This window comes from Trifolium pratense, linkage group LG6 (assembly GCF_020283565.1).
Source record: "Trifolium pratense cultivar HEN17-A07 linkage group LG6, ARS_RC_1.1, whole genome shotgun sequence".
Classification (NCBI taxonomy): Eukaryota; Viridiplantae; Streptophyta; class Magnoliopsida; order Fabales; family Fabaceae; genus Trifolium; species Trifolium pratense.
The window spans coordinates 22,684,751-22,697,591 of record NC_060064.1 but is presented as its reverse complement, the minus strand read 5'-3'; the positions used below and the strand labels follow the sequence as shown (position 1 = coordinate 22,697,591).

The 12,841-nt window shown below is 32.5% G+C and overlaps 2 protein-coding genes across 2 annotated transcripts; one reads left to right on the top strand and one right to left on the bottom strand.

Annotated features, from left to right (window-relative positions):
- Positions 1-433: 433 nt before the first annotated feature.
- LOC123892830 (RING finger and transmembrane domain-containing protein 2-like) lies at positions 434-5,699 on the top strand. The gene is made up of 9 exons (XM_045942709.1): positions 434-877; positions 982-1,505; positions 1,697-1,773; positions 1,898-2,066; positions 2,617-2,705; positions 2,912-3,076; positions 3,734-3,811; positions 4,739-4,842; positions 5,247-5,699. Exons 2-9 carry the CDS (start codon positions 1,007-1,009, stop codon positions 5,350-5,352), a joined length of 1,287 nt encoding a protein of 428 aa, XP_045798665.1. The 5' UTR covers positions 434-877; positions 982-1,006; the 3' UTR covers positions 5,353-5,699.
- Positions 5,700-6,625: 926 nt separating this feature from the next.
- Positions 6,626-9,738, bottom strand: LOC123892829. Its single transcript, XM_045942708.1, has 6 exons — positions 9,338-9,738; positions 8,786-8,956; positions 8,523-8,630; positions 8,206-8,352; positions 7,508-7,678; positions 6,626-7,262 (listed from the first exon to the last, which is right to left on the bottom strand). Exons 1-6 carry the CDS (start codon positions 9,557-9,559, stop codon positions 6,915-6,917), a joined length of 1,167 nt encoding a protein of 388 aa, XP_045798664.1. The 5' UTR covers positions 9,560-9,738; the 3' UTR covers positions 6,626-6,914.
- Between the last annotated feature and the right edge of the window lie 3,103 nt (positions 9,739-12,841).

Sequence of the window (12,841 nt, the reverse complement as noted above, 5' to 3'; positions counted from 1 at the left end):
AAACACGCAGAAGAAACAAGAGAGAGAAAGCGGAGTGACAAATGGATGGACTACAGTGTGACATGATACACTTTAAGTGTTTTAATCTCAACCTTTTATTTTAATCTAATGACTCTAAATCATTCTCATCATTCTCATATAAACATATCATTCTCATAATATACATCCTATATATATATATATATTTGTTGTGTTAAATTGTGAAATAGTTTTATTTTTATTTCTACCCCATACCCATATCCGCACTTTGAAAAAATACCCGTACCCATCTACATATCTACGTGGGTAACAATCTTTATACCCGTTTTCATACCCTATGGGTACCTAACTATCCATACCGGTACCTAAGTACCCATACCCGTTACCCGATTTTTTTTTACAATGTTGTCAACCGAGTGGCTTTTAATATATTAGGAATTTGTAAGAGAAGATTATGAACCGTCGATAAAATTTCCGATAAATTTAAACACGGTCAACTATACTGACCATGACATGGAAAAAAATGAATTGGGGGGATGAGAAAGCAAAGCAAGTATAGTATCCGAAATGCTTGCTTTCTCTTTTCTTTCATCTCTCACGCTTTCTCTCTTCTGTCCTGTAGCTATAGCTCTCTCTCTCTCTCTGTTTCTTTCTCTCTCTTCTCTCTCTCTCTCTGGCGCCATTCCCAGCACCTCACACCAGAGAGCGAGCGAGCGAGCGAGCCTGTCACAAAAACACCCTATTCTCCATTTTTACTCCAATCTTCAATTACCCCCAAATTTCAATTTTATTAATCAATTTTCACCCTTCAAACCCCAAACCCTAGCCCCCTTTTTCCATTCTCAAATGCCGCGTTTTTGCTGATTCTATATTCCTTCACGAAGAATCCTCTTCACAGGTTAATTAATTTCACTTTTCTCTTTCATTCCATCATCATAATCATCGTTATCATCTACGTCAACGTCAATAACGCGTTTTTCCAATTATTATTATTTATTTTAGAGCTAGGGTTAGGGATTTGACGCTAATGGAAGGGAACGGGGCATCATCGGCATCTTCTTCATCTTCCAATTCGAGAAGATATGGATTCCCGTCGGCAGCCAGCATAATTCAAGCACCGTTATCGGCGCTCCTGGAATACTCTGGTATGCTTCCCTCCAGGTCGAATCAGCATCAGCATCAGCATCAACCTAACCCTGATTCTGTTCCCAACAATGACGAGGTTTCGATTAGGATCATCGGTTCTACTGAGCAAGATAATCATAGGGAAGAAGACGCAATACCGTTGGTGGTTAATGATGGGGCTACGACAGCTGGGATGACGTCTTCCCCTTCACATGAGGATGTTGAGCGGACGGGGGGTGGAAATGTGGATGCAGAAGAGGGTGGTGGTGGTGGTGATGGTGCCAATGGGAGAGATTCTTCTTATCAGAGATATGATATTCAACATGCTGCTAGATGGATTGAGCAAGTCTTGCCCTTTTCTTTGCTTCTTTTGGTTGTCTTCATTCGCCAGCATTTGCAAGGTTCATTCTCAATTCCCAATTTCCATTTATTATAGTTATCACCATAAATGTAAACCAAACTACACAATTTGTTTTTTTTTGTTTTTTTAAAAGCTTTGATTTTTACCCTTGTTTTTTTTTATGTGAAAGAGCCTTAAAAGGGTATTTTTTGTTTTGTTGTTCTTTAAGTTTGATGATTTTTATTTATGCAGGGTTTTTTGTTACCATTTGGATTGCTGCTGTCCTTTTCAAGTCAAATGACATTCTGCGGAAACAAACGGCTTTGAAGGTATGATAGTTTGTGCTTCTGTGTTCTTTGCGCATGAGACGTGGAAAAAAATGTTGTTAATGTATGTAAAAATTGTGTTGTTTGATAAGCATTTTTTTTAAAAAAAATATTTTGGTGGTTGCAGGGAGAGAGGAAAATGCCTGTTTTGATTGGAATTTCTGTTGCTTTTGCACTTCATGTGGTTGGTGTTTATTGGTGGTATCAAAATGATGATCTAATGTATCCGTTAGTCATGCTTCCTCCCAAGGAGATACCACCTTTCTGGCATGCTATTTTTATCATCATGGTGAATGGTGTGTTTCTCCTTCCTAATTACTGGCTATGTTTCTCACTGCATATACTTGTATGCTTGTTTTTTGTTCTACTCCTGGGAATCTCGTGTTCTTTAGTTTTTCCTTGCAATTAACCTTCTGTTGAAAAAAAGTACAAATGTATCTTAGTCTTAAGTTTTCCTTTATAATAATTTTTCATTGATAAATGCAGAGGTGTTTGTACTTCTATTGTGTTGCTGCTGAACTTTTTTCTTCATGAGTGCTCAATTGATTCTTGTTTCTGAATGATTTTTTTTCCTAGTAGTGGTCACAGATGTTTAACAAAATGGATAATTTATATATTCGTTGTCCATCATTTTCTTGTAGCATGGTTTTTGCTTTGTTATAATTGCATTTATATATTCATTCCAGCCATTTCCAGTGATCTATTTTGGCTTGTTTAGCATGGAACTACTACTGTGTTTGGAAACTCTTAGAGGCTGCTCATTATGGAATTATTTATCCTTTGTTTGACATTCAATGGGCAGAGGATTAATTTCATTGATTTACAAATTGTATTTTAAAATTTCAGATACTTTGGCGCGCCAGGCTGCAATGGTATTGAAGTGTATATTGTTAATGTATTATAAGAATAGCAGAGGCCGCAATTATCGTAAGCAGGTGAGGTAATAAGTTATGGAGCACTAGGGAAATTTAATCCAAGTGTTTGATGTTTTGGGAATAGAAGAATATTTGAAGATGGCATTTTTTTTTTTTTTTTTAAGTTGATCTCTACTATTTCTTTTAAGATTTCCAAGAGTTTTGGGTTCTGGATCTGTGATTCTCTTTCGCATTACATTCTGATTGTACCATCATTCTTTCATCAGGGGCAAATGTTGACTTTAGTTGAATACCTCCTCCTGCTTTACCGAGCCTTGTTGCCAGCACCAGTTTGGTATCGTTTCTTCTTGAACAAAGAATATGGAAGCCTCTTTTCATCACTGATGACAGGATTGTATCTAACATTTAAGCTTACATCTGTTGTTGAAAAGGTCAGTTATTACTTATTCTTCCAAAATTTATGTTTTTATGTATGTAGCATGTGAAGAGTATCCTTCCAGCGCTCGCCTACTTTGAGGTTTTAGAAGAATTCAAGTTTTAATTCCCTTGCATTATCAGCTTTGGGACTCACCAAAAGTAGATAGTAGGGGTTTAAAATTAGTTGCCCTTGATGCCGAGTGTCAGGGAGAAAAAAGCTGTTAATGAGGGTCTCATTCACATGTATATGTATAAAATAATGCTTCTTATATTCATCTTTTTGGCAATGGGAATGCAACAATTGTAAATAAGATAAGGGCAATGTAATTTGAGTATCTCTCTAGAAGCTTGGGACTTTAATTTTTCAACTCCCATATACATCATTATAGGTTCCAGGAAATAAAAGAGCTTTTTCCAAATAAGTGAGAGAAGTTTGGGAGATCTTTTCTGTTTTGTTGTCTGTTAATTTACTCATTGTTTAATCATTTGTGGGGGAAGTCCTAATGATTAAAACTGTGATAAGTCATTTAAATGGATTGCAATGAAGTGCCCATTACTATTTTATATACATAATAAAACTAGTTTTTAATATACAATAAAAGTACTGTATGTGCAAAGCTTGGGTTGGTATCTGGTGGTTCTTCTCTTAACTGTGTAGTGGTGGTTTTCAGGTGCAATCTTTCTTTGCTTCAGTGAAAGCATTGTCACGTAAAGAAGTGCACTATGGGGCTTATGCAACATCAGAGCAGGTATTATGGAGGCCTTCAAATGGTCATTGATTTTGGTGTTGGCAAATCAATTGTTAAAGTTTCAATGTTCATCCATTATCTCTGCAAATTGCTGATCTTATTAAATGACAATTTGTTGATATTTGATCAGTTTGCTGACCTGTTGTTTTAGTGTTTTTTCCCCAATTTTGTTTGTCTGGTCATCTATACTCTTATAGAGAAGGAGTTCAATTAACTCCTCTCTGGTATGTACTATGTACTCTTTCATAAACCCTAGTATTTTTTTTGTTTAATTAATAACTATGACTGAAACGTGAAGCAAGAATTGTCATTCTGAACCATCAACAAATGTTCACCAGTCCACCATTGATGCATACTGTATGCTTGATAGAACATCTAATATTTTTTCTAACAACTGTAGTTTTAGGTTACTTTTATGGGTGGTGTTTTATTTTGTTCAGAACTATGCCATCACCATATAGTGAATTATCATTATTATTTGCTTTGAGTCTGCATTGTGGTGGGGTGCCTTTTGATGTCTGGTTGTAAAAAATACTTATTGAACATTATAATCCTATAACACAAGCAATATGAAGCCTTAGTTGTAGCTTTGGTTAGGGAAGATTTTTTTAACCAGTGTGTTCAATGTTTCATTGATTTGGCCTACTATTAAGCTGCTATATTTGCCAGTGTATTGACTCAGAATTGAGTATCATCATAATTATCCAATGAGCAGAGGAATGCTTTCATTTTGTCCAATGCTGAAGGATTGAAAACAAAAGTAGAAATTAACACTAGGAATTGTTGATTGCTTTGAAAGTTTCACAGTCCAGTTGATTATGAGATCTGATGTTTAGGCACTTATTGGTGTATGATGACTGATTTTAACCTGCTATATGCACTATGGTAGCAGCAAGTTGTTAATGCAAATAATTTGTCGGATTGCAGGTCATTGCAGCCGGTGATCTTTGTGCGATTTGTCAAGAGAAGATGCATGCTCCAATCTTACTTCGCTGTAAACACATTTTCTGTGAAGACTGTGTATCAGAGTGGTGAGACTTGCAAATTATTATTTTATATATCTTATTCTATACTATGATCTAATATTAATGAAGAAGTTTAAGTATTGATTATAGAAATTATATAAAGCAAATGCTCTTTTTGGTTGATTAGTTAATTAGGAGAAATTAATATTGACTTGATTTAACATGTATAGCTGTGAAAATGATACAGGATCTTAGGATATGATGTGACTTTGTGATCTTAGAAACTAGGATTTAAATTTAATATATTGGGGTAGATATGATCAACTCCCAGCTGATTACCATTATTTTAATTTGTAATCTTCTGATTTTCAAATGTAATTATGGGGTCAGCAGGTTTTGTGTTGCTCCCTGTTTATTACTATATTTTTTTTCATATGTATATTTGGGCTCCTGATTATCTTATTTGCTAGGTTTGAGAGGGAAAGGACCTGCCCATTGTGCAGGGCTTTGGTAAAACCTGCAGACCTCAGGTCATTTGGTGATGGCTCTACTAGTTTGTTTTTCCAGCTATTCTGAAATCATATATAGTACAAGCCAGGAAGTTTTTTCTGCTTTGAAGCTTTACTTTTGAAAGCAGCAATCCTGATCTATATACAATCAACACTTGTAAAATTCACTGGAGTCATTTTGGAGACACTCTGAGAAGATGAATGCAGCTAAATAGAATTTAACTGGTCACATATTATTCATACAATGTACTTGTAAGAGGTTAACTGTATTATATATGACCCTGTAAACTAGGAAGTCTATTGAATGTATAATTAAACGTGACTCTTCATCTGCAAGGAATGAAGATCTCTTTCTCCAAATTGCAGTCTGTCATATATATTGTGAATCAAATAGCAATTTTTGTTTGTTTTGAATTTCTCTAAATGTGGCTTGACACAAGAAGTGTTTGCTCCACTGTGGCAGGTTATGTTCAACAACCTCGCCTTTCAGTAAATTTAATAATTCTGTGACACTATTTTTTTTTGTGGAAATCTCTTGGGTCATATTGGAGTTTCTCAAAATTTAAACGTAGTATTGTGTGTTTTTTTTTTTTTTTTGTGTCTAGTAGCCTAGTGGTTAGACACCACAAATGAGGAAGTAGAGAATCTAAGGTTCAAACCCCGGTCCATCCAATAATGTCCCTACTCCCTAGTTCCTATCAATGGAGCTACTCTTACGGGACAAGTGTAGCATTGCGTCTTTAATATCTTGATTCAGGATTGGGTCTTTAGTATCTTGGTTCCCTTTTTAACTAGATTTAGAGTAAATAGAGATATAATGAAAGATTTGGAGTATCTAGATACTCTTGATCCTTAGATTTCTTATAAAATCACAATCAACTTAACCATGACCATTGGTCATTCGAATTTAGAAGTGAGTAGAAATTTGGTATTAACAACTTTATTCGCTCAAATTAGTTAAGGGGTTTAGTTTCCTCAAGCGAAACATATACAGGCAATAAAGGAATGACAGCAGTTATAAAGTATGAAGGACATGAAAATAGCTATTGTGAAATGTGAAGTATGCATAAAAGTATAGTTGAAACAACTGTAACTGTGATTTAATGTTTGTTTGTCTTTTTTTCCCTTCTTTTCTTTTTGATGAAGTAATGAAATTGATTTGGAATTTTACATAAATGCATTCTGAAGTAATAATTTGCTTCAGTCTGTCACATCCTTAAGCAGATCCTTAAGCAGATGACTAAGAAGACCTTGTGGTGTTCAGGTCAAGACAGATGGGAGACATCGAGCCGATATTTGAAGGGCGTGGTAAATTTAATTTTTCTATAATTTAATATACATTTAAAAAGTTAAATGAAGCTATAATATTTGTACTAGGCCATCCAACAAAATTTGATCAGCCAATACATTGAAAAAGTTAAAGAATTTTCCAAACCAAGCTCACCATGACAGGAAAGTTACACACAAAACAAATGTGTTTCAATCAAATACTCCCACCCTCTTAATTTCCCAGTCCTCACACTGCAATCAGGTAGAACAAATAAATGAACATATGTTAAAAGTCTTGCATATATTTCTTCAAACAAGAGAATCTGATCTAAGGCTACCCTATGAACAAAAAAAAAGTGATCATTTTGCATGCTGAGAAGGTGAGACAGTGGGAGGAGTGTCATTTTCATCTGATGTACTCTTATCATCTTCTTCTGGTACAGGAAACATTGCTTTTGTTGACTCTAGAACAACCTCGTCAGGCGATCTCGGTGATAATGCGTGTGGCGAGATAGATAGCACCCTAGTGATTCCATTGTCATCCATAGTGACTTCTTCCATTCCCTCATCAAGATACACCACATCCTGCATTGTCAGCTGATGGTATTCCACGATTTCCCTCAGAAAACGGTTTTCCCTTGAATATGTCTCATTCTCATTAGCCAAACGAGCCTTCTCAGCTAGAAGCGTCTCCAGTTGATTTCGAATCTGAAGAGAACGCAAATTTAGTCTTAAGGCAAAATTTCAAATAACAGCATCAGTAGTAATAATGATGTTTTATGCATATAAATGATGTTACTTGTATATATGCATAAAAAAATCAAATCACAATACTACAGGACATAATAACACGACACTTTCAAGTTTCAAATTTTGTTATGTCAATGTGAGTGCTTCTTTCTTTGGATTCTTAACACAAATTTCACATAGGTAAACAGAAAACTAATTAATACCAGATCATCGTCATTATGATTAAGTCCCTTATCGCTGCCTTCTCGTTCCCTGAGTAATTTATTTTCTTCTTCAAGTTGAGAACTTCGTGCTTTAGCAAATGCTAAATCTGCTTTAACGGTTTTTAGCTCGCGAAGAAGTAATTTTGCTTTTGCAGCTGTTGCCATTGCCACCTGCAACCAAAGCAAAAGGAAATGTTGCTTGTTTGATCACATGTGAAACCCTAAAAGTTAACTCAAATAAACAACCGTCATAAACTCAATTTTCTATTCACAATTACAATCAGAAAGAAAAGTTTAAACTAAGAGTCCTGTATCCAAATCAAGAAGTTATACACGTCGTACATAATTTTACAGTCATCTAATCATATTTCAATATCTTGTCGCATCATGTTATTGTTTCTTAAAACTTATTTATTATATGGTAAGTTTTTGCAGTGAGTGAAGTCTTGTAGAGAAATTTAATTCATGCATTTGTTCTAAACTTGATGTTTTTTTTAATAGTGGAATATTTGTATATGTGCCATTTGTAGACTGAATTTAAATTAATCACATGAAATGGAACTAAAAAAAGATTTAACTAACTCAAAATATATTAGCAATTCCAAAAGTTTTATAAGATGTTTTATCATGTGTGCCTTCACTACAAGGACTAGTGAGGCCGCAACCGTTTACACATGATAACACAGTTGGCACCTTACGTCGCGTGTTGCCTTGAGTTGTGTTTCATGGTGAGAAGGACCCTGCATCTGATCTGAAGCTTGGTATATGTCCTCAGGGCCATTTCCTTTTCGCCTGATTTGAGATCTCAGGTCTGCTGTCTTATTCTCCACAATTGTTTTACCTTCCTGAAGAAATCAAAGAAGTAACATTTAATTAAGAATGTGATGTATATACATTGTCTGAGGTGTCAAACATGTATCGTACGAGTGTTATTGATATATGAACATACCGAAATGCAGCAGTATCGGTGCTTTCATAATTACTAAAGGGAAGTATAATATATCCTTAGAGTTACCTCATAAGCCTTCTCAAAAGTGTCACCTAGTTGATTGAGAGAAGAAGAGATTGCATCCAAGCCCTTCCGAATTGAAGGATTGTCCATTCTTTTATTAGATTCAGGAGGCTTCATTAACCATACCAAAGCAAAAACTTACACAAATAAGTTGACTCCCATTCAACTGATAATGTAAATGACATACATATATTTATGCAGCATTATATTATATTATATGTCTGCATTGCATAGGACATAATATGTGAACAAGAGTTAGTAATTACCTGAGTTGAAATGGGGCTAGTAAAAGTATTAAATGAGTATGATTTGAGTGTTTGTGGCTTGGTGTCATGTTGTTGTAGACCTGAATTGTTTTCATCCAACATTGATTTTGCTTTATGAGCCAAAACACCCCAGAAACCAGACTTGTTATCATGTCCATAAGCATCAAAACTCTGCATCAATATATTGATTCAAGACATTACATTCAATCTTCGATCTATCTGTCTATCTATCTATCTATCTATCTATCTATCGGTCTATCTGCCTGTCTGTCTATTCACGTTAAATAACGATAATGTAAAGAAATGTCTATATTATTATCTGAAATTTTGTATACATGATCATCAACATGATTCAATAGTCAGATTGATTAATTTCATATTCTACCAAGAAAGTTATTAAAAATTTGAATATGCTAAGTTTAACACCTGATATCAATTCATGTATGTATGTATGAAGTATGGAGTTAATGAAGATTTTCCATGATAAGGTAAATGATGAAAAATATTTATAATTTGGTTACTTTTAAAGAAACAAAATTGAGGAGCGAATACCGTAGATCGTTGATAGTCAGGATGAGAGGGGTCCAAAGCGAAGGAAAGAGCGGGCTGATGACGAGCAGCAGAGGCTTTAATGGCTTGAACAGAGAGCGAAGAATTAGAAGAAGAGACAGAACCATTTTGAAGATCAGAATCTTTAGGATCATCCAATGATGAATGAAATTCTTCCTTGAATGTTGAAGCTCTTGATATGCCTTGTCTTCTTCTATACGCCATCTTCTCTTTTGCTTCCAAAACCTGCCTTAGAGAGAGAGAGAGAAAGAGAGATCACCAAAAACAACAAAGCAAAAGTGTTTGATTATCATTCAACTTCCACCTAACCAACTTTTTCCGTTTTTTTCGTTTTTTTAGGGGTCATGAAATGAAATATCAACCAAAATATGTATAAAGTACACATTAATTTGATATTAATGTAACTATATAAATATTAATTAATATAGTTGCTTCTTTAAGACAGATCATACACACACATCTACAACCAAAAGATATCCAAATTCCAAGCAAAGAGATTCATAGAAATGTAAATAACAAATGTAACTTTCAAATGTAACGATTACTATGTATATAAATTAAACTCTTAATAAATTTGTTAATCAATGAAAAAGTGTAGTTAACCAATAATTTACTTATTATTAACCATATATATATATATATATATATATATATATATATATATATATATATATATATATATATATATATATATATATAGTTATAGTTATTATAAATTGCGAAATGCAAGAGACAGCCTTCAAAAAAGTGATTTATATGCATAGCTAGCATTTCATGATAACCACGTTCACGCAAGGGCCACCCTTTCTTTTTCTTTTCATAATAATTCCATTTACATCATTATTTTTTTTGAATCACAAATTGAGAATTTGTCCATGTTTTTAGCTTTGGTGTGTGGATTGGATATTCTTTGTGCACAACTGTAAAGACTAATTTCTCGAGTATTATGAGACTCAAATGAATGATAAATTTTTCCTAAGAGTCTGCATGTCCAAACCCAGGAAAAAAAACCTCAAATATGATTTATCAGAAGAAAAAAATACTATCTTAAAAGGTTGCGTATCATTTTCTTTCTATTTCTCTATACAAATAATTATAGACAAGCATTACTTCCTAAAGAAAAAAATAAGGTAAAATTGATACAGATATTATTGACATTGTAATTATTAGCTCCCAATTTCGAGGTGAAGTTTGTTAAGCGTCAAACAAATATAGTTGTTCACACTTTAGCAAGGGCGACATATTCTAGGATTAGCTAGAAGACACTATATTTTCTAGTTTTTTTTGTTTTTTGGCTAATTGTTTTTTTTTAAGAAACTAAATTAGCCCAACCAAATTGGCGCCAGAGAGAATTTTATTATTATTATTTTTTTTGGCTAATTGTATTTTCTAGTTGATACCTCATTCTATTACAAAATTAACCGTTGCATTGAATTAATACTATAACATAGATCATATATATATATATATATAGTCAGGATCCGTTGACACCAACTAGTTTGACACCAAATGTTACACCTCTCAATAACGTTTTAACCGATATAAATTTTATAAAATCCACCGTTGGATTGAAAGTTTACATCATATAGATCATTTGTGTAAAATTTCAGACAAATCCAAAATCATTTGATATGCTATTGAGACACATAAAGATTAACGGCATTTAAAAAAAAATACAAAAACCGTTAATTTTGATGTATCTCAATAACATATCAAATGATTTTGGATTTATTTGAAATTTTACACAAATGATCTATATGATGTAAACTTTCAATCCAACGGTGGATTTTATAAAATTTATATCGGTTAAAACGTTATTGAGAGGTGTAACATTTGGTGTCAAACTAGTTGGTGTCAACGGATCCTGACTCATATATATATATATATATATATATATATAACATTAATCGAAAATTATTTGATACGTCAATGAAATACATTAACGTTTTACGAACATTCAAAAAATGAGTTAATTTTGATGTGTCTCATTGACATATCAAATATTTTCCGATTAATGTCATATTTTATAGACATGATCTATGTTATAATATCATTCAATTCAACGGTCAATTTTAAGTTTGACACAATGATGACTTCGACTTCATTTCAAATAAAATCCGCATTAGAAAAGGAAAAACATCGATGTGAAAATTTAAAATATAAACATTAACTTACAAATAAAGTGATTTTTGTGAATCGTTGATCGTGATTACGACTTCTCACTTGAGAGAAAAAAATTATCTTCTAACGGAGGAGAAAAAACTTGTGCTTAGATTATTTCAAATATATAAATTTATTTGTCTCGAATTTAATCGATATGAGTCTGTTTGATTCGTAAAAGATAATTAATATGTATATAATTTAGTGACAAGCATTGCTTAAGACAAAAAAAAAGCAGCATATCCAATGTTATTTTTGAGACGGATTCTAAAAGTGTGGTGGATGAAATCAATCATTTTCGTGGTGGTGGTGGAAGCTCTGAGTTTTGTTCTCTTATTTGTCATATTACTAGTATCCGGACCCGTGCCAAGCACGGGTAAAATGAGACTAAAAAATTAACATTTTAATATTAAAATTTTCATCATTCTGAAATAAAAAGGATGAAAAATGAAAAACTATAATATAAAAAAAGTAGGATCCCGTATTTGTCAAAAATAAAATAAATTAAGATCTCGTATTAATATATAAATATAGTCAATTAAAATAGTTTTAAAATCATTTACAATTCAATTAAAATTGTACCTCTGATTTTTTATTTTACCGAAAATTAAACGTACAATTTTAATATATTTCCCGCGTGAATCACAAAAAAAAAAAAAGAGTAGGCCCCGTATAAATTACAAAAAAATAAATCATGTCTCTTAATATATACGTAAAAATATAGACTCGTTTGTAAACTTTTTTAAAAAAAGCCCCCCAAACAAACAAAAAAAAGTTAAAATAATCTCATAATACCCATAGTAAAATAAATATGAAACAAAAATACCCTAAAAAAATTATTTGAATATATCTTGTATTAGTTAATTTAATTTCCACATCAATATCCTCCAAATAAAATAAATATAGAACATCGTATAAATTATTGGAAAAAAATATGTCTTTGTGTTAATATATGAATAAAAATAATGTATTTATTGTAATATATTTTTTTTGGTATTAAGTAGTATTAACACTCTTGTTCTCATGGAAGAATTCGCTGATAATTCACAGTTCGACTATCAGGTAAGTATAGCCCCAAAGTAATACATGTGCAAAAATATATGCGCATGTAAATTATAAATACAAAAGTCTCACGTAAATTATAAAATAAAAATAGATTTCCGTCTTAATATATGAATATAAATATATAATTTTCATATAAATCAACAAAAAAAAGTTATATATAAATAACAAAAAAAATGAACACAGACCCGATAAAAAATACAAAAAATAGATCAATGTATGAATATATGAGTAAAAATATAAAATCTCGTATAAATGTCTTAA